Source organism: Scyliorhinus torazame, chromosome 6, assembly GCF_047496885.1.
Source record: "Scyliorhinus torazame isolate Kashiwa2021f chromosome 6, sScyTor2.1, whole genome shotgun sequence".
Taxonomy (NCBI): Eukaryota; Metazoa; Chordata; class Chondrichthyes; order Carcharhiniformes; family Scyliorhinidae; genus Scyliorhinus; species Scyliorhinus torazame.
In genome coordinates, this window is record NC_092712.1 from 294,020,195 (window position 1) to 294,041,806 (window position 21,612).

The 21,612-nt window shown below is 45.4% G+C and overlaps 1 protein-coding gene across 1 annotated transcript in view; it reads right to left on the minus strand.

Moving 5' to 3' along the window:
• cep72 (centrosomal protein 72) overlaps positions 1–21,612 on the minus strand; it is a 215,751-nt gene that overhangs the window by 178,008 nt on the left and 16,131 nt on the right. Inside the window, exon 3 of the mRNA XM_072509868.1 lies at positions 13,637–13,764. Within this exon, the coding sequence (XP_072365969.1) occupies positions 13,637–13,764 (128 nt within the window). The remainder of the gene's footprint in view (positions 1–13,636; positions 13,765–21,612) is intronic.

A 21,612-nucleotide genomic window follows, 5' to 3' on the forward strand; every position in this document is an offset into this window, starting at 1 on the left:
AACAACATGGATTCATATAGCATCTTTAATGCAATAAAATATCCGAAGGTGCTTCAGAATAGCGCAATCAAAACAAAATTGATTAGGACAGGGGAAAGGAGGTCTTAAGGAGTTTCTTAAAGGAAAAGTGGAAAGGTTTAGGAATAGAATTCCAGGTTGTTAAACCTAAGCAGCCGAAGGTGCAACAGCCAACGATGGAATATTGAAAAATCAGGAAATCGCTGGAGGTCAGGATTAATGATGATATATCAGTTTTCTAACAACTTAAAAGCTTATCTAGTCCCTTCATTATTTTAGAAACCTTCATCAAATTTGTTTCCATACTTTTTCCTGGCAATGATCATTACAAGAAACCCGAGAAAGAATATTGGAAACTCATCCTGGATACACAGGAAATACTGCATGGTCCACAGGAAAACTGCAAACCCAATTTGCCAATACTGCAATTTTTGCTGGAGTAACGCAGGAGGTTTTAATTGGCGGCACGGTAGCACAGTATTTAGCACTGCTTCTTCACAGCATCAGGGACCCGGGTTCGATTCCCGGCTTGGGTCATTGTCTGTATGGAGTCTGCACGTTCTCCCCGTGTCTGCGTGGGTTTCCTCCGGGTGCTCCGGTTTCCTCCCACAAGTCCCAAAAGACGTGCTGTTGGGTGAATTGGACATTCTGAATTCGCCCTCAGTGTATCCCAATAGGCACCGGAGTGTGGTGACTAGGGGATTTTCACAGTAACTCCATTGCAGTGTTAATGCCAGCCTACTTGTGACACTAATAAAGATTATTAAAAATATGAGAGTCCTTGCCTAAATCAACTCATTATTTCCCAACATTATCCCGAATAAATCACTTTTGAGTGGGCTCTTAGGCTGTAGCCTGATTAAAATGATTCAGATGCAAAATAAAATTCATGGATATCACGTGATGAGTGTGGGAGCGGCTGCATTTCTGCGATCTCTGGCTCTGATCATCTTTCAATTTTCAGTTTCTATCCTTGTGCAGATGTCTTTGTTGTCTTTTCTTGGCTTGCATAGTTCTTGCTACGTACAGGGAGTTGTCACCAGCCAAGTTTGAGATCTGGCTGCAATGTTTCGGAAATTTTGATCTGGAGGACGGGCAGCTCATATTCAATAGAGCACATTTAATGCAGTCTCCGAGGTCTGGGGGTTGGGATGGCCTTCCAACCTCTGGATCTGTGTGATCCTGCTCATGATGTCAATCAAGAGAGGTTGGGGTTGCCTGAGCCTGCCAGGCCACCCCACTGTGGGAGCCTAGATTGTTGACTGCCTGGGCTGGGTCGAGCCATCATGTTGGAAGTAATGAGGCTCGTGCTCCAGTCCTCGGAATCCAGATCCAGAAGTGCGCTCACTGTTTCAGATCTTGCTTTATCCTTGATGTCTAATTTCTTCATGTGCCAGTGGAGTGGTCTTTATCCTGATGGCACAGTGGCAGTGGTTAGCACTGCTTCCTCACAGCGCCTGGGACCCAGGTTCAATTCCGGCCACTGTCTGTGTGGAGTTGGCACTTCCTCCCCGTGTCTGCGTGGGTTTCCTCCGGGTGCTCCGGTTTCCTCCCACAGTCCAAAGATGTGCAGGTTAGGTGGATTGGCCATGATAAATTGCCCCTTAAGTGTCCAAAAGGATAGGTGGGGTGCACTTTCCAACGGTCGGGGCAGACTCAAAAAGGCCGAATGGCCTCCTTCTGCACTGTAGAGATTCTGCATTCACATGATGACCTCTGTCCTCAGTTGCTATCCTGGACTTTAACAACAGACAACATGATTATCAGGGAGTAATGGTGTCACTTTATCTGCTTGCAGGGAAGTAAATATCTCGGGGGTGATGTCCTGCACCATTAATTATCCTAACTTAATAAGGTTTTATCATGTTAAGCCAAAATTTGATTGTGGGATTGCACAGATCATCTCGCTATGTTCGAGGAAGGTCCCCCGTAGTAAGACCAAATTTATTTTTTGTGAAGGGCTTTTTTCTTCTTCAGGCTCAGGTGGACGTTGTATTATCCCGTTGAGGACTTGAGTTTGTTGGACTCCTCTTTCGAGGGAGAGTGGGTCCTTTCTCCTGATTTGGGTCTCTCTCTTTGACTGTTCTATTTCTGTCAGAGCTTTTAGGAATGAATCAGTCTAAATATGCTTTATTTTTGGTAGTTGGTGGTGCGTCTAGTGGAGTGTCCTTTCAGGAGCCTTTCCCTGGGTGCCACGTCTTGTACGGGACCAGACTGGCTTAGTTTCGGAGGGGTGTACGGTAGTCCTCGGCGCCAGTTCTCTGATCTTTGTTTTTTTTTCTTGTGATGGTGCTGGGATCGGCTAGGCCCGGTGTCACAGTCAGTATCCTATTGCTCCTTGGGGGTGCCGCAGGGGTGTTTTGATGTGAGTGACCCACATTTGGAGAGGTGAGGAATCGGGGTAGGTCTGGAGGTAGTGCCCAATGTTCATCCTTGGTCAATTCCTGTTGGGAGTTGGAAGTAGCCCACATGATGGTTGATTGGCCGTTTCTCATCTGGTTGTAATATTGTGGATCCGAGGGGTTAGCTCTGGCAGTTCTTGCTGTTTTCTGACTTTGAGAGATGTTTAGTGCATTGCTATTATTTCTCTTATGAATGTCCTTGTGGGCTAACCGCGGTGGTGTTGGAATATGGGCCTTGGAGGCATGGACAAACAGATACGGATTGATCTTGGCTTTTCGGTGGGCGAACATTTTTTGGACAGTCTTGGTTGCGAGGGGGGTTACGCTGTTCCAGGACAAGGGTGGATCAGCCCTCCCTCCCAGGGCACTCCACAGTTTGGGGGTCGCTCTAATGGCCCTCCCATCCCAGAGTGGGTTCCTCCCTGTTTTTTGACTGGGACCAGACTTAATTCCTTTAGCTCCCACCATATCCCTTTAGGGTCCTGGAGTTTCGATTATCTGTTTTGTCCTTGGACCTGGAGCTGGGAGATGGGGCTGTGGACGTTCCGTTTCTTATTCTTGCTCTCTTTTTACTTCTTTTATGAGGGACCCTGGCTGATATTATAGGGCTGGTTATGCCCGGTCCTCTCTTTGACTTTGTCTTGGTCTTTTGCCTTCTGAAGGTATAGAATTGTTGCCTGTTCTAGTCTGGATCTGGATAAGAGTTCAAATTGCGCTGTAAGAGTTAGTTGATTTCCCCTTAGTACTGGGGTTCTCGGGTTATTGTTTTTGTCATCTGTCATTCTGTTTTGTAGCTATAGGTGAGATGTGGGTCTGAATTGTTGCCTGTGTCCTGTTTGGGTGCAGACAGGTCATCTATCCATGGAGGGAAGTTGTTGGGGATTTTTTCCCTGACTTTTGTTCCTAACTTTGTAATGACTGTTCTTTGGTGCCGTTCCTGCTGAACAAAGACACCTGCAGCTGTCTTTTTTGCTTTTGCTTGTTTCATGCAAATCTTTGTAAAACATTGAAAATTCTAATAAATAGACATTTGAAATAAATAATCCATGGCACAAAAAAGTAATAAATGCATCCTTTATAGACTGTACTGAACTAAAGACAGCAGTAACACACTCAACATAATGGAGATCAAAGGTGTGCTAGCAATCAGTGTTAAAAGTTCATGAGGGGCATCTTGATGAGTTAGTGAATGTTATAACCCTACAGGAGGCCTCGTTTAACCAGACATCGGGGATAAGGTCCATGACCAGCAGGAATGGACCGGAGCGCAGCAAGCCCCGAGAGAGTATTCGCTGCTGGTGACTCTGTTTACATCCGGAATTTTACTGACGGGGCATTATGGATTCAGGGAAAGTCATTCAATGCACTGGGCCAGTCACGTACACGATGCAGATGCAAGGGAAGGACTGAAATCGATATGTGACCATCTCCGGAGCCGGGTGGAGCAGGTACCACCTGGTATCTGCCCGGTGGGCAGCACGGTAGCACAGTGGTAACAGCGTAACCCCCCTCGCAACCAAGACTGTCCAAAAAAGAATCGGCCACCGAAAAGCCAACGTCAATCCGTATCTGTTTGTCCATGCCTCCAAGGCCCATATTCCAACACCACCACGGTTAGCCCACAAGGGCAGACATAAGAGAGACATAGCTCCAGGGTCCCAGGTTCGATTCCCGGCTTGGGTCACTCTGTGCGGAGTCTGCACGTTCTCCCCATGTCTGCATGGATTTCCTCCGGGTGCTATGGTTTCCTTCCACAGTCCAAAGATGTGCAGGTAAGGTGGATTGGCCATGCTAAATTGCACTTAGAGTCCAAAGAAAAAGGTTGGGTGGGGTTACTGGGATAGGGTGGAGGTGTGGGCTTAAGTACGGTGCTCTTTCCACTGGTTGGTGCAGACTCGATGGGCCGAATGGCGTCCTTCTGCATTGTAAATTCGATGATTTTATGATACCCGAGGACCATCCATGGATCCCGAACCTAGTGGTGTCCCTCCCTCCGGAGCAATTGGCAGTGATACCCAGTGAGGCGTCTGGGTCGTGTGGTTCAGAAATATGAGACGTCGGCCAGTCCGACCAGGAGTCGGACATGGGGTTTTTGCTGATGGACATCGCGCAACAGGCAACAGAACCTCCCAGGCGATCAACCAGGAAGCGTCGCTCCCCAGTCTGTTATACCCCTCCGGGCCCCGAGCGGCCGGTGCCAGGAAATCAACCTTTAGTGAAGAGAGAAATGGATTTCCCCCCTTCAATCGACATGGAGGATGTTTCAGACTTGTGAGGGAGGGGTGTTAAAACCCTATAGGAGATCCAGAGATCTGCAACATCAGAGTCCCTGCAGCCTCACCCGAATATGATCTACCCAGATGAGGGGGCGGGGTTAACCCCTCTGTTCAAAGGACTGCTGGGATATAAATACCCCGATCCAGGTGAGGGCCAGGGTGGGAGACACTTCGGCGAGTAGGGGGGGGATGTATAGTAACCTGAATAAAACTAAAGGTTTTGCTACAGCCGTCGCTTCCGAGTGGTCGCTTGCCTGAAACCTTACAGTGAACGAATGTCTACAAAGACCCTAAGTGATGTTGTTTAGGCCTCAGTCATGTTAGTAGCAGGGAGAGGAGAAGCTATCATTTGCCTCAGTGCTCCAAGGCTTGTTAAAGAGGGGGACAAAAGCTGGAGCTTCCCATCGGGAATGCAGCTAACCCTGCTGAAACAGTGCGTGCTGTAGATGTGATAATGAAGGAAGAGAGTGAGCATCGCTGTGATGCCTTCCAGTTATACAGCCTGCCAGAACTCACTACTTAGGCTTACATACAAAAGAATGGCACTTGAAAAAGATGCCTGAAAGGTGATGTCTGTCAAAACACACCCTACTGTGATTAAATACCCTGATAATCAAGAAATTCCTTGTCCAAGGTCATTTTTGCTATTGGACAAAGTAGTTAACTGGGCTCTGTATTTGTAAAAATTAATAAATGATAACACTTTGCACGTTACAAGCAATTTGATAACTTCACCATTTTAGCTTATATTAAAGCAACCACACGTATTACCTAAAGCACGTCCTTGGAACAAAGTGTTCTGTCATTAGCATCTGGAAGCTGACTTTTCACATAAGACACCATTAACAAGACTTGCATCTTGTACCACTTCTTATGTCCTCAGGAAGGCCCAAAGCATTTTACAGCCAATTAATTACTTTTTAAAGTTATACACTGTTGAACCATAGGAAAAATGGCAGCCAATCTGCAAACAACAAGATCCCACAATCAGCAATGTAATAGTGACAATCTGTTCAGGAAACAACACATAGCTTGGGCATCAGGGAGAATTCTTTGAACAATGCCATCGGATCTTTTAGGTCCACCTGAGGGGTGGATAGGTCTCGGTTTAACGTCTGATCTAAAAGACAGTGCATTATTTCCTCAATACTGCATTGGGCTGGAGTTTTATGTCGCATCTTGTGCCAAAGCCTCTAAAATGAGACTTGCAAAATCTATGAACATATGAATTAGGAGGAGTAGGTCATTCAGCCCAAGCCTGCTCTGCCATTCAATAAGACCATGGCTGATCTGATTGTAACCTCAACTCCACGCATTCCCACCTGCCCCTGATAACCTTCCCCCCCCTCCCCCTCCCCCACCACCACCACCTGGTCAAAAATCTCACTCTGCCTTAAAAATATTCAAAGATTCTGCTTCTACCCACTCACTCCCAGGGGAAACTCCTTTCTGTTGACTTGTACCAAGTGGAATTAATTTCGGTATCTCCATCCACCACTGGATAGATAGAGGATCTCATATGGCTTTTTCCAGACAAGTGGCAGTATAACTCCTGATCCAATTCTAGAACACAGCAGCATGAAGACAATCAACTTATTTCCAATTCATTCCCTGGATATGGGCCTCACTGGCATGAGCAGGATTTATTGCACTAATTTTCCTGAGGAGCTGGTGGCGGCCTGGCCTTCGTATTGAACTGTTTTAATGGTTTGATATAACTGAGTGACTTGCTGGGCCATTTCAAAGGTCAGTTCGAGTCAACTGCAGAGACAGGCCCGATTAGATTAGAACAGCAGATTTCTTCCCTGAAGGACATGAGTGAATGAGTTGGGTTTTTACAACATCGGACAAATTCAAGGTCATGGTGTTCAATTTCACAATTCTTTTTAAACAGACCTTAAATTCTCAATGTGCCACAAAAAATTTGGATTCATATTCACCAGATTATTAGTCCAGTATCATAGCCACTAAACTATTATACCCCACAATTCACTGAGTTTCACAGGAGGTTTTGTGGCATCGGGGGTAACATCCCTATCTCGGCAGCTCTGAGTTGAAGATCCTTGCCAGGACTTGTTGGACAGAAGGAGCATTCGCAACATGGTCTATCTAACAGGCTGATAATCAGCCTACGAATCCTTCCAACACTTCCTCACTATTATCCAAAGAGGGAAAAGTGTGTGTGGGAGAAGATATCCTAAAATGAACCCAGTTTCACAACTTGTCGAGTGTTATGCCAGTGAGGCTGCAGGTAAAGTCTGAAGACTATTCAAAGATCCACAGCTCCTTCTAGACTCCTTCAGCATATTATTTTTTAAATGTTGTGACAAAGTGACCTTCCTGCTCGCGTGCTCAAACTATTGCAAAATGTTGCCGTCCTGGGAGCAAAACTCTGCACATGGGGGTCCCTAAACATGCACAGAGATCTCTTCTGCCAGTTCGGGAATGTGATTCACAACATGATGGGATTTTGTCAGCTGTGAACCATACTTTGTAACAAATCTCTGACATGAGAACCAAAGCAGTCTACTCAAAAGAGGTAGAAGTATCATTAAAAGAAATAAACATGTCACACTGATACAGTACAGACTCTACTGGAGTTTATATCGGCAAAACATTGTTTTGCCTCCAATCCACACCCCATGCAACTACGAATTGACCAATTTTTGCTCGGTCAAAGGAAATACTGTGACTTCTCCAGTTAGATATGGCAGTAGGTCCTGACCAACGGTCCTATCCTCTTTGGGAATTGCGAAAAGGTTTCAAGGGGTTCACCATAAATATTGTCCAGCATTTTAAAAAATTCAAGCTAAAAAAAATCCAAGTCCGATTGAATTCAGCAAGCTGGAAGCTCATACCCAAGTTCACACCTCTGCGCCTGAGAGCCTGTGCAATGACGGTGGATATTTCTGTTCCCCCACCCCCCGCCTCCCACACCAAACTGCAAGTTGTTGTTTCTCTTTCCCGCACCAAGATTAAATGGGGTAGTTGGTTCTTCCACTCTCACTCCTTGCTTCCCTAAATCCTCTCAGTAGCAAACTTTTTTAAAATTCATTCACAGAATATGGGCTTTGCTGGCTAGGCCAACATTCATTGCCCAGCCCTAATTGCCCGCGAGAAGGTGGCGGTGGTGAGCTGCCTTCTTGAACTGCTACAGGCCATGCGGTGTAGGTACACCCACAGTGCTCTTAGGGAGGGAGCTCCAGGGCTTTGACCCAGCGACAGTATCAGAATTGCGATACACCAGTTGCCGCTGGTGTTGTGCAGAATTGAGAACAATAGCCTGGCTATTGAGGTCAGCATATAGTCGGTGTGTGTGCGTGTGTACCTACACCAGCTCCATTTCAAATCGGAATTATTTTTGCCCTGTTTTTGTTACTTGCGTAATCATGGTTGTCAATTAAATGAAACGGGGACATGGAAATAGGCAGCAGCTACAGGAGCTGTTGGGGTCAAGTAGTGAGTTGCTGCCTTCGCCCAGGCAGAAATGTAAACTCAGACATCAGAAAATATGAGGATTGAAACTTACTACCAGTAAATACAGGTACACGGACTCAAAACCAGCAACCTCAGGACCGAGGCTGCACCGGATTTTGGATTTTGCCAGAGCTTGCCACGGCACATTTTTTAAATGTGCAGTTTTCGGACAAGTCCAGTTTTCAGACAGCTGGTTTTGAGAGAGCGTGCATTAATTTACAACTATTCCTCCCCCCATAATATCTCTCCGGCTGATTTCAAAGTATTGAGACACATTGTATGGTTACAAGGAAAGGTCGCTCTATGATGTCTCATGGCATCCATTCTTCATCTGCGAACTTAGGCCTGGAGAGCAAAGATGAGCCCCCCGCCCCGAACCTCCTACTCCAAAAGTGTCAGGAAGTTGTCAAGTAGTTCCAGAAATCTTCCAACAGCCTTCTCCAAACTACGACAGTGAGCATTTGACAACAAAAACCTCGTCCAAGTCAACAAAAGTCCTAGTATACGCGTCAGATGCTATCCCAACATTGATGTCCTGCAATGAGACCTGGACTGTGTATCAGCCACACATAAGACAACTAGAGAAATTCCACCAACAACGTTTCCACTGCATCTTCTGGATTCAATGGAAGGACCATTGGGCAAATGCTAATGGCCTTCTTGCCAGCTCCATATGCATCCAGGCAAAACATCTGCAAAATCAACTTTGATGAACTGGACATTGTATACGGGGCAGCTGAAAACCATCTTCCCTGCCTTGTCTTATGACTCTCAAATGGTCATCTTTCCAGGAAAGGGCAGGGAGACACTTCAAAGACACTAAGCTCTCTTTGAAGCCTGGCAACAGTGGGATTAATGTCAGGGAGGAGCTTGCTACCAGTTGTTCAAAATGGTGACAGCTTGTCCAACAAGCTGCATCACACTTGAGTTTTAATGATGAGGCAGAGCAGCGGCAGAGGAAAGGAAATAAAACCTCCGCTCCAGATCGCGTTACCTCACGAGGCGTCCTGCTCCATGTGCCTAAATATCTGTGGGTCGAGAGCGATGATGCAGGGCAGGCACAGGCCACTGAGTAGACATTATTTTGGGGTCATGGGACACCCAGCACAACCTATCTTCAATTTACGAATCTTGCTCTACCAAGGAGAGCATCACAGGCAGAACTGATTGCTCACATCCAATGTTGGCCTCCATCGCAGCGGATTACACTTTCAGATTGACCCGGAGTCGCCAGAAATAAAACATTATTTTGGGCATTGCTGCGAGCAATTTGGAGAGGAAAATCATGCGGGCCTTAAACTAAAATTGCTTTCTTTCTCCATTTTCGGGGGGAAAGAGAAGGAGAATGGCTGTCGACTGACAACCAAGCAGAGAACTAGGGCTGGTTGATGTCTGAGGAAAGTCGGTAAGGGAGGTACAGGTTGTGGAGAAAAGAGAAAGATTGGGTGGTCAGATGACTAGCGCTCATGTAGAGGGAAAGAGAGCGCGGAATGGACGTGGCGTGGGGACATGCATTTTTGCAGTGCTGGGAGAGGAGCAGTAGCCACAGCATAGTGAGAGTGAGCAGCACCGAGAGAATTTGCTTTGGAAAAGGAAAAGATGGCCTGCAAAAAACAGTTTTGATTTGGGGAAAGGAAGATTTTATTAAAATAAGGCACAATCTGGCCAAAGTAGATTGGGAACAGCTTCTTGTGGGAAAATCTACAGTAGAGCAGTGGGAGACGTTCAAAAAGGAAATGGAGAACGTACAGGCCCAACATGTTCCCTTTCGGGTGAAATGTGGGAATAACAAGCCCAAAGAATTCTAGATGTCTAACAATATTCAGGGCTAGATAAGAAAGAAAAGGCTTTTAGCAGGTATAAAGGGGGTAAATTAGCAGAGGCCTTAGGGGAGTATAGAAAGTGCAGGAAGGAACATAAGAAAGCAATTAGGAGAGCAAGGAGGGAGCATGAGAAAGCACTGGCGAGTAAGATCAGGGGGAAATTCCAAGGTATTCTATACATATATTAAGGGGAAAGAGGATAAGCAGGGAAAGAGTAGGACCCATTAGGGACCAAGGGAGTCAGAGGACTTTGGTAGGGTGTTAAAATGTTAAACGCGTACTTCACATCTGCCTTCCCTCAGAAGGAGCAGAGGAACTGTGACGTTCTTGAACAGTTTGACAAAAGGAATGAGGTGGTACTGGAGATTTTGGCAGACTTAAAAGTGGGCAAATACCACGGAGTTATATCCTGTTAGTGGACGAAATTGCTATATGTGTGTCAGAATTGATATATATAATAATAAAGATGTCTCAAGTATTATAACACAGGTCAAGGGAGAAAAACAGTAGACAAGGGGTTAAAAATGTTGGACCTTAAAGAAAAGTCACCTGCACTGGAGATAATTCAATCATCTCACAGAGGGCATTAGGATAAGAAAGGGGACCCACGTCACAAAAATCATGGCTCCAGCCTGTGTGTAAGGGATTCATTGTCCAGCCCAGTGCAGGGGATAATAACACATTAACACCCCATCCAGAAGTTCAGGGTAAAGGAAATATGTTGAACAGAATCCAGGAGAGTGTAAAGAAGCATTGTATTAGTTGATCGTTTTCCCATTAAAGGGACCAGAAAATATGCATATTGATCACCTTGTATTGTTCCGACTGAATTGATGATGTCAATGCCCACTTGTAAATCTGAAAGAACCTTAAATATATATGTGCGTAATTCTGTCTATGATCAGAGCTGACCTTTGCGAGCAAAGGCTAGCAGCAGAACTTGCCTCTCCTGTGTTCACACGGCAATTCCAAATAAACACAACTTTTACAACTCCACGCGGTCGAGAACAGACTCTGAGCTTTACTTCCCTCCAACATATCCCAGGTTCCAATGGGAGGAAAGGGAGGAAATTACAGGGGCCCAGGCCCAAATTTTTAATTCTTCTTTGGCGACAAGGGAGGTGTCAAAGAATTGGAGGACAGCGAATGTGGTTCCACATTTCAAGAAGGGTGGTGGAGATAAACCAGGGGATTACAGACCAGTAAGTCTCAGTGGTAGGGAAACTACTGGAGAAAATTCTGAAGGAGAGAATTAATCTCCATTTGGCAAGGAAAGGTTGATCAGGGATAGTCAGCATGGCTTTGTCAGAGGGGGGTCATGCTTAACAAATTTGACTAAATTTTTCGAGGAGGTGATCAGGTGTATAGATTAGGGTAGTGGAGTTGATGTAGTTTATATGGATTTCAGCAAAGCCTTTGACATGGTCCCACTGTAGGAGACTGAAAAACACATGGGATCTAGGGTAACTTGATAAGTTGGATCCAAAATTGCCTTAGTGATAGGAGACAGAGGATGATAGAAGGCTGTTGTGTGATTGGAGTGGTGGCCAGAGGCATACCACTGGGATAAATCCTTTGTTGTTCATGATATAAATATAAACAATATAGATGAGAATGTGGGGAGGATGATAAGTGAGTTTGCAGATCACACAAAGATTGGCAGAGTGGTTAATGGTGAGGAAGAAGATCTTGGGTTGCAGGAAGATTTCGATAGGTTGGGTAAATGGGCAGATCAGTGGTGGATGCAATTTACCCCAGAAAAACGTCAAGTGATGTACTTTGGAAAGACTAACAAGACAATGAATAGAACACTAGGGAATGCAGAGGAACAGAGGGATCTTGGGGTGCTTGTCCACAGATCCCTGAAAGCAGGACAGGTTATTAGGGAAGGTGAGAAGGCACATAGGACATGCCTTTATCAGTCATGGCATAGATTACAAAAGTAAGGAGGTTATGTTGGAGCCGTCCAGAAAACTTTGGTTAGGCCACAGCTGGAGTACTATGTGCAGTTCTGGTTGCCTCACTATAGGAAAGATGTGATTGCATTGGAGATTCACCACAATGTTGCGTGGGATGGTGCATTTGAGCTATGAAGAGAGGCTGGATAGACTCGGGTTGTTTTCTTTAGAGTAGAGATGGCCGAGGGGGGACCTGATTGAGGTGAATAAAATTATGAGTAGTAAGGACAGGGTGGATAGGAAGCAGCTATTCCCCTTAATTGAAGGGGCAATAATGAGGGGGCATCATTTTAAGATGAGGGGCCAGAGGCTTTTCACCCATTGGGTGTTGGGAGCCTGAAATGCACTGCCTAGAGAAGAATAGTAGACCTTTAAAAAGTACATGGATGAGCACTTGAACTGCCATAACATTCAAGGCTATGGGCCAGTGCTAGAAAGTGGGATTAGGGTAGCTGCAGTGTAGTTTTGTCGGTGCAGGCTCAATGAGCCAAAGGGCCTCTTCTGTACTGTATGACTCTATGACTCTAGTACAGGACATCCTTTGATCATATGCATTTAATCTATCATAGAAGGCTATTAGCTCGACATGCAAGGATAATTAGCAAGAGTCTGCATTACTGAACTATGTGATGACAGATGTTATTATTTTCAATACTTTTGGGATCTATTAAGACCATAAGATATAGGAGCAGAATTAGGCCATTCGGTCCATCATGTCTGCTCCGCTATTTAATCATGGCTGGTATGTTCCTCATCCTTCTCCCCATAACCTCTGATCCCCATATTAATCAAGAAATTCCCTTATTAATCAAGAACACCAGATTTGTGCATGAGGTGCTGTTACCTACAGGACTACAGAACAATAAGTGGAAGGTGGAATTAGACAGAATAGTTCTTTCTTAGAACATAAGAAATAAGAGCGGGAGTAGGCAATTTAACCCCACGAGTCTCCACAACCCAATGATGTGCAGGAAAGGTGAACTGGTTATGCTAAATTGCCCCTTAATTGGAAAAAAAGAATTGGGTACTCTAACTTATTTTTTTTAAAAGGAGACATGTTGAGCTGTGTTGGGTGGTGGCTATATGGGACCTCCAGAAGGTTTTGGGGGGGGGGGGGAGAGAGAGCTGGGAAGAGTAAAGAAAAGTGTCTGTTTTTCAGAAAGTAGGGTTTTGTTTTTGAGGTTTCTTAAATTTCCACAGCAGAGTGAGTGAGGTTATGAAGTCCTCAGTGTACCTTTCTTACAGAAACAGCAGATTGTGGTACAATTACTGAAATTTTGTAGTTAAACATCTATAAGGGAGTGTTGCCTCGAGGATGTTTACCTGTATGTCTACCCAAGTGAAGTTCTTTTGAGGGATGTTCTATGAAGCTAATTTTAACTGTGTAACTGTAATCTTGTGTGCTCAAGTTGTCTTTTCTTTTGTTAATAAATGTTTTAATTTAATGTTTAAAATCCCCAAAATGCTATTGGGATTTGTGGCTTCATGAATTCCGCAGACTTTTGTTTCCTTGCCATCGGAATTTTAAAAAGGTTGGGATATGTGAGCCAAGTTTCCCCTTGAGATTTGGTTTGCTCGGCAATTAACATTTGTTGGATAATAACTGAATATTTAAAATATTTAACAGTTATAATACACAGGCAAATGGGTTAGAGATTAACAAAAACAAGAAAGAAACTGACCTCTGACGTAACCAAAGAATTACGAGATAGGTCTAGTGTTTTAAGACGGGTAAAGTTCTTGAGGGACTTTCCAAGGTGGGTGATCTTTTCTTCATAGCTTCCAGGCAGAAACAAAGAACGCACATCCGCTGAAAGACAGACAAAAAAATGTTAACGTTTATTGTAATCAAAGTGCAATCATAATTTAACGATTCATCATAAATAATTCATGATTTTTACTTTGATGTTCCGACTTGGTGCATAATTGGAACAAGACAATTCATTTCTGAAAGCAATTTCCGCGGCATCCGCGTGTAATGGGTCTTTTAAAACAAAAACAACTTCCACCCATCTTTCCAGAAACTGCTGATCCTTGCGAGGGAACGCGGCATCAGCACCCACAGCACCCCAGCCCTCATGTTACTCTTGATAGTGAACAGGAAGATGAGGCGCATTTGCAGACCTCACAGCTGAACCCAATCTTGTTCTCATTCAATATCTGCAGAAGTTACAGCTCACTGGCTAACTATTGGGAGTAAGAGTCTGTCCCCCACCCCCCCCCCCCCCCCCGCCCCCCCCGCCCCCCCGCCCCCCCCCTCTTTCTGAGACCTGAGGTCTGCAGTAACAATTCAAAGAGCTATTCTGGCATCATCTATCAACAGGCTCCATATGTTGTTCCACACTTAAGCTAATACAGACCAAAAAATTGGAGGTTCCATTTTGTTCTGCAATCTCAGGGAAGGTAGCTGCCATTGGGTCTGATCGGACTCAATGCCTATGGGTTTTGGAGAAGAGGAGACAAAAATCACACTCCCAGTCACAATTCAGTGTCCACTAATGAAAAATGCATATTGGTGTTGAACGAGTGCCAGCCACCTCTGATGCTCCACATGGTCACACTGCTGACATACACTATCTCGGTTCCTGCATGACAAATGAGAAAGGGTCCTGGAGGTTGTTAGAGCTCTACCAAAACAAAATTCAGTATTCTGGCGGTAGTGATAGGGAAATGATAGAATGGGGAAAAAGGAGAACCTGAGGAAAAGTGAAAAAGGTACAGAAAAAAATGAGGAGAGAATGATTGGAGCAAGGAAAAACGTATGCCTAGGTATCTTGAATATGATGCGAAGAATAATTTTATGTTTCAGAGTCTGACTCTAATTTATGCAGCAATTGCTCTTAGGGCGTTCAAAATGCAGCATGCACATCCTGGCTCCCCAGCTCATGAAGCCCAAGTCACTTATTTTCTATCTGTCTTCCTAAATCTGCAGCACTCTGCTCTCCCAGTTGACGTACAGGTTTCAAAGTTCACACAATGTACTTCCAATGCTGCTTCCCAACTGGTGAATCAATTCTAAGCTAAGTGCAAATTGGCAATTATCAAAGAGCAAGGAGACAAAACAGCATGACAGTACTGAGTAAGCACATGGATTAAGGGTCCAACAGTAAAGAATGAGTGAGACCAAATATGCAAAGAGAATTGGGAGGCAATGGGCTGAATGATCAGGGAACATGACATGTAGACAATAGATGTTTTGCACAAAGAAATCTGGTAAGATTTATTTCTCAAGGAGTAAAAGTTCACATTTCTGCCTGTTAAAGCCCTCACACCCTTTGACCTAGCTCAAAAGAAAAGTCAACCTCCGTGGCTGGCAAGCACTTTCGATGAACTGAAACTTGGCCGAGTGCAGTCAGAATGGTCACCCTCAATGTTCTCTCTGAGATGCATATCCACACAGGAACATGGGAATGTTTCATGTAGGTCACACACAAGTTGCCCAATTTAACATTTGTCTTTGCGAGCAGTCACACAACAAAATTTAAAAGGAACCAGCATTGAAATGAACAAGTGCACTCTACAGAAAAAAAAGCGGGGACATTGGTCACTCACCAATGACATTTATGCAGCACCTTTAAAGAAGTAAAATGTTCCGAGGTGCTTTAAGGGGACGTTGTCATAGTGTGATGCTGAGTCACATCAAAAAGATATTAGGATAGGTGACCAAAAACTTTGTTAAAGAAGTAGGTTTGAACAAGTGTCTCAATGGAGTAAGAGGTAGAAAGGCACAGAGGTTTAAGGGAGGAAATTCCAGAGCTGAGTCTGTAGGTCTGCTGCCAATGATGGAGCAATGAAAATCAGGGTGTACAAGAGGTCAGAATTGGAGAAGTGCAGAGGGTTGTAGGTGGAATGAGGTTCCCCAGCTAGGAAGGGTGTACATTTGTGTTCTCAATTGATGAAAATCACCTTTCTAAGACAAGGCCTAGGCGAGAAACTGCCAACTTGTTTTCAGCAAGCAACATCAGCACAAATAGATTGAAACAGAGTGATTTTGCAATTATAAGCCAATAAAAGCCCTAAATGTTTTGGCAGTTCTTCATAGTAATTTTGGACCACTTAACTGTGACGAAATGTTTATTCCCAAACCAAAGACCCACCCATCACAGTACCAAATTGTTTCAGATAATTTTCGTCATCCAACCCAGAGGCCTGTGCCATGTGTTGATGACTTATGCGTTTTGTAATATCAGTCATGAATAGCCTTTCAGCTCTTGGACCCAGTGCCACCCTTGTCCTACTAATATCATTTTTTCCCCCCAATTCTAATTATTTGGATGTTTATAAAACACCAAACCCTAATTTTCCAGTACTCTTTACTTTGTTAATTCCAATTACGCAGCTCACTGAAATGAATACAAGAAGTTGCAAAACCACATTTAAAAAGTGCCATGAACGGAGATGCAAAGAATTGCTGGGGAAAAGCATCAGGGTTGGAGCTAGTCGCAACAGTAAAATAATTCAGTACCACAGAAGAAGGGCGGTTAGACAAAGCAAGGACATAGAAGATGTAAATTAGCTTTGAAACTGATAGGCAAAAAGTAGTAACGAGTCATGAGTGACGTGCAACAAGATATCCCAAATACAATCAATGACTTTTCTATGAATAAGCTGAATCGCTATTTGGACTTGAAATAAATAAATCTTCAGACAATGATGGTACTAATCCCAGAGTGCTGAGAGATTGATTGAGCTTCGACAGCAGTGACATTTATTAGGACAGAGTATGTTGACTTTGGGGCGGCATCAGAAGAGTGACAATATGCCAGTCACTTGTAATACAGAACTTGAATATTGCTGCAAAGAGAGACATGCTGCTGAAATGTTTCATCTTGCGTTTTTACACTCATCAGGTAAAAACGCAAGAATGACAAATTTCAAACCAGCACAATTTACACTACAGGAGAAAAGGGTGCTGATGGGTTGACAAGTCAACTCTCTCTATCTGAGGAGTTGCCTCACATTTGCAAAACTCAAAATCAAACATAGAATCATAGAATTTACAGTGCTGAAGGCGGCCATTCGGCCCATCGAGTCTGCACCGGCTCTTGGAAAGAGCACCCTACCCAAGGTCCACACCTCCACCCTATCCCTATTACCCAGTAACCCCACCCAACACTAAGGGCAATTTTGGACACTAAGGACAATTTAGCATGGCCAATCCACCTAACCTGCACATCTTTGGACTGTGGGAGGAAACCGGAGCACCCGGAGGAAACCCACGCACACACGGGGAGAACGTGCAGACTCCGCACAGACAGTGACCCAAGCCGGGAATCGAACCTGGGACCCTAGAGCTGTGAAGCAATTGTGCTAACCACAATGCTACTGTGCTGCCCGAACATCTACTGATCCTGACATTGGGCAGCCCTGAAAAGAACCCAGAGAGTACTCATCACTATATAACAATCAATTTAAGATAACCAGTTGATCTCGTACCATGGCTCACTTACCCTTGCTAAAGCCAACATGCATTCAATTGCAAGGTCATGTCCTCTGCAAATAAAAGGAATAGGTTCAAGCCTTGCACTTATTTGAATTCCCTGGGATCCTTGGAAGCCAACAGTTCCACGCTGTAGGCAACACCTTGACCACTGAATGAGCTTCTTACTACTAGGTTTATACCAGCAGTTCTGAACATTTTTCTAACACTCTCTTTGCCCGTCTGATCACTCTTTCAACATAGTCTGGTATGTTCCTTTATTCATCCAAGTTGGAAGTTTGATGTTCTTGATACAACATGGATACAGGTCGTGGTTGGTTTAAACTTTGCACACAAAAGGAACAATCTGCAAGTTTTCTTTTTCTGATGTTCACATATTCTTACCTGAATCACCTTGAGGTTTTTCAACTTGAGTCCCTCCTGCATTCCTAATCAGATTTGGTTTTATTCCAAATCCGCATTTCATTTTCACCTGCACAAAAAAGCTTCACTCCATGTTTCCTCCCATTCTTTTTTTTATCCATTCACTGCAAGAAGCCTTTTCAGTAACAGATCTCAGTGTCCACTGGACCGAAGCTTGTAAACCTGTATGTGCCACATATGGCTTAGTTTCAACAGTTGTCATGTATTCACAGTGTAAAACTTTGGAATCCTATTCAACCCAAGGATGAGCTTCAAATTCCACATCCTGCCCATCAGCACCTCCTAATTCCACAGCAATGCTCCTCCTGCTCTGGTGCCGAGGACAGTGCATTTGTGACTTTTAGGTTTACATTTTCCAGTGTTCTTCCTGCTGCTCTCTATCTCCCACTCATCATAAACTCTATTCTGGCTATACCTATACCTAACATGCCCATGTGTGACACCCCATCCTACTGCTACAACATCTGCCCACCCAGTCCACACAACTGTGCCCACAGTTCCACCCATTCAGCGCCTATGCCAACCTCCACTCATATTTTATCTCACACTTTTCTCCGCCAGCTCTGGGAGAGACATTTCCTCTGCTTCAACAGTGATTGCAGAGACACGACTCCCAAAGTGGCATTCTCGACAACTTGTCTCCACTGTCAGGAAACTTCTCAACCTCTATTTTTGTCCGTGTTGGCTACAGCTCACTGCCCGTGGGTGCAATTCTCCCAGCCCTGCGCTGGGCCGCAGAATCGCCGCAACCGCACCACATTGCCCTGACGCCGGCGCGCGATTCACCGGCCCGGATGGGCCGAGCGGCCGCGCGGAGACGGCAGAGTCCCGCCGGCGCCGTTCACTCCTGCTCGCAGCCGGCGGGAACTCTGTGCGTAGGGTTGGGGGGCGGGGAAAAGCGCTCCTTCACGGGGGGGGGGGGGGGCTCCGATGGGATCTGGCCCACGATCTGAACCCACCGATCGGCGGCCCAGCCTCTCCACCCCCGGGCCTACTTTGTTGCGCAGCCGGCCCCTGAACACCCACGCCATGTTGCGTTGGGGCCGGCGCGCTGAAGAAGTCCCCCGCGCATGCGCGGGTTGGTGCGGCCCAACTGCACATGCGCGGGTTGGCGCGGCGCCCATTTGCCTCCGGGAAGGGAGGCTGGAGTGCCGTGAACCGCTCCAGCACCATGCTGGCCGCCTGTGGGGGCCAGAATCGGTAGTCTCCGCGTCTGTTTCGTGCCGTCGTGAAACGCGACGGCGTTCATGACGGCGCAAACACTTTGTCCCCATTTCGGAGAATTACGCCCCATACCTTTTCGTATTTTCCCCTTTCCCTCTCAAAACACCCCAAACATACATTTTTCATGTTGAAAGGTGGTGGTATAGTTATAGTGCTACTGCATTAGGAATCCAGAGGCCCAGCTAGTGCCCTGGGGACAAGAGTTCAAATCCTACCATTGCAGCTGGTAGAATTTTAATTCAATTAATACATCTGGAATATAAAGATATGTTGGTCACAAGCATCAATTATCATGAATCATAGAATATACATTGCAGAAGGAGGCCATTCGGCCCATGCACCGGCCCTTGGAAAGAACATCCTACTTAAGGCGATACCTCTACCCTATCCCCATAACCCAGTAACCCCAACTAACCTTTTTCGACACTTAGGGCAATTTATCATGGCCAATCTACCTAACCTGCACATCTTTGGACTGTGGAAGGAAGCCACAACACCCGGAGAAAACGGAGACACGGGGAGAACGTGCAGACTCCGCACAGACAATGACCCAGGCCAGGAATCGAACCAGGGACCCTGGAGCAGTGGAGCAACTGTGCTAACCACTGTGCTACCGTGCTGCCCTACCGTGAAGACCCAGCTGGTTCATTAATATCCTTTAGGGAAGGAAGTACATACGAGCATACAGAATAGGAGCAGAAGTAGTCATACAGTCCCTCAAATCTGTTCTGCCATTCAATAGGATCATGGCTGATCTCAGAATTCATGCAGTGCCGAAGAAGGCCATTCGGCCCATCGAGGCTGCACCCACCCTCTGAAAAAGCACCCGAACTAGGCCCACTCCCCCACCCCCATCTCTTGTCAACACATAACGCCACCTAACCTTTTGGACATTAAGGGGCAATTTAGCAAGACCAATCCACCTATCCCGCGCATCTTTGGACAGTGGGAGGAAAGAGGGGCACCCGGACAAAACCCACGCAGACACAGGGAGAACGTACAAACTCCACACAGTCGTCCGAGGCCGGGTCCCTGGCACTGCGAGGGAGCAGTGCTAACTATTGTCCCACCATGCTGCCCCCAGAAGTTTGTGTTTCAATTTCTACATTCCCAGCTACCCCAATAACCTCCCCTAACAAGAATTTATCTATCTCCAGCTTAGAAATATTCAGTGGTTCCACCGGCTTCTGACGCATAGAGTTCCAAAGTTGCACAACCCTCAGAGAAACAAAATTCTCCTCATCTCTGTCTTAGAAGAGCAACCCGCAATTTTTAGTTCTGGACTCACCCCAAGAGGAAACATCCTTTCTATGTCCACCTCATCAAGACCATTCAGGATAGAGACAAAGAGGCCTACAGCACAGAAAAGACTTTTCGATCCATCGCATCTGCGCGGTCAAAAACAACCACCAAACTATTCTAATCCCATTTCCCAGCACTTGGCCCATAGCCTTGTATGCCCTGGCATCGCAAGTGCACATCTAAATACTTCTTACATGTTATGAGGGTCTCTATCGCCACCGCCCTTTCAGACAGTGAGTTCCAAACTCCCAGCACCCTCTAGGTGAAAATGGTTTTCCTCACATCCTCTCTAAGCCTACTGATCACTCTACTGCATTCCTGTCTAAATCATTTATATAAACCACAAACAGCAAAAGACCCAACATTGATCAGTCAGAGAAACATCTGCTGAACATCACCCTCTGCTTCCTGCCACCCAGCCAATTCTGAATCCAATTTGCCAAATTTCCATTGTTCCCATGGGCTCTTACCTTCGCTACCAGTTTTCCACATGGGACCTTATCAAATGCCTTTAAGTCAAAGTGGATTACGTCAAATGCATTGCCCTCACATACACACACCTGATCACCTCTTTGAAAAATTTGATCAAGTTGGTCAGATATGACCTCCCCTTAACAAAAACATGCTGACTGTTCTTGATTGATCCCTGCTTCGCCAAATGCAGCTTAATTCTGTCTCTCAGAATTGCTTCCAAGTTTCCCCACCACGGAAGTTAGACTGACTGGCCTGTAGTTACTGGTTTACCCCTTCCTCCCTTCTTGAGCAATGGTCTCACATTGGCTATCCTCCAGTCCCCTGGGCACCTCTCCTGTGGCCAGAGAGGAAATGAAAACTATTGCCAGCACCCCTTCTATTTCCTCCCTTGCCTCGCTCAGCAGCCTGGGATACATTTCATTTGGCCCTGGAGATTAGTCTACTTTTAAGGCTGCCAGACCACTCAGAACCTCCTCTCAGTCTATGTTAACTTCTTTAATTTTATCACAGTGCTTCTCCCTGATTTCTATACCCAAACCATCCTTCTCACTCGTGAAGCGACACAAAGCATTAATTTAGAACCCTACCTTTGATCTCCAGCTCCACACAAATTACCACGGTGGTCCTTAATGAGCCCTACTCTTTCCCGAGTTATCCTTTTACTCTGAATGTACTTGCAAAACAATTTAAGATTTTCCATGATTTTACCTGCCAGCATCCCTCCATGTCCCCTTTTTGCTCTCCTAATTTATTTTTCCAAGTTCTCTTTTGCACATTCTATACGTCCCTGGGGCT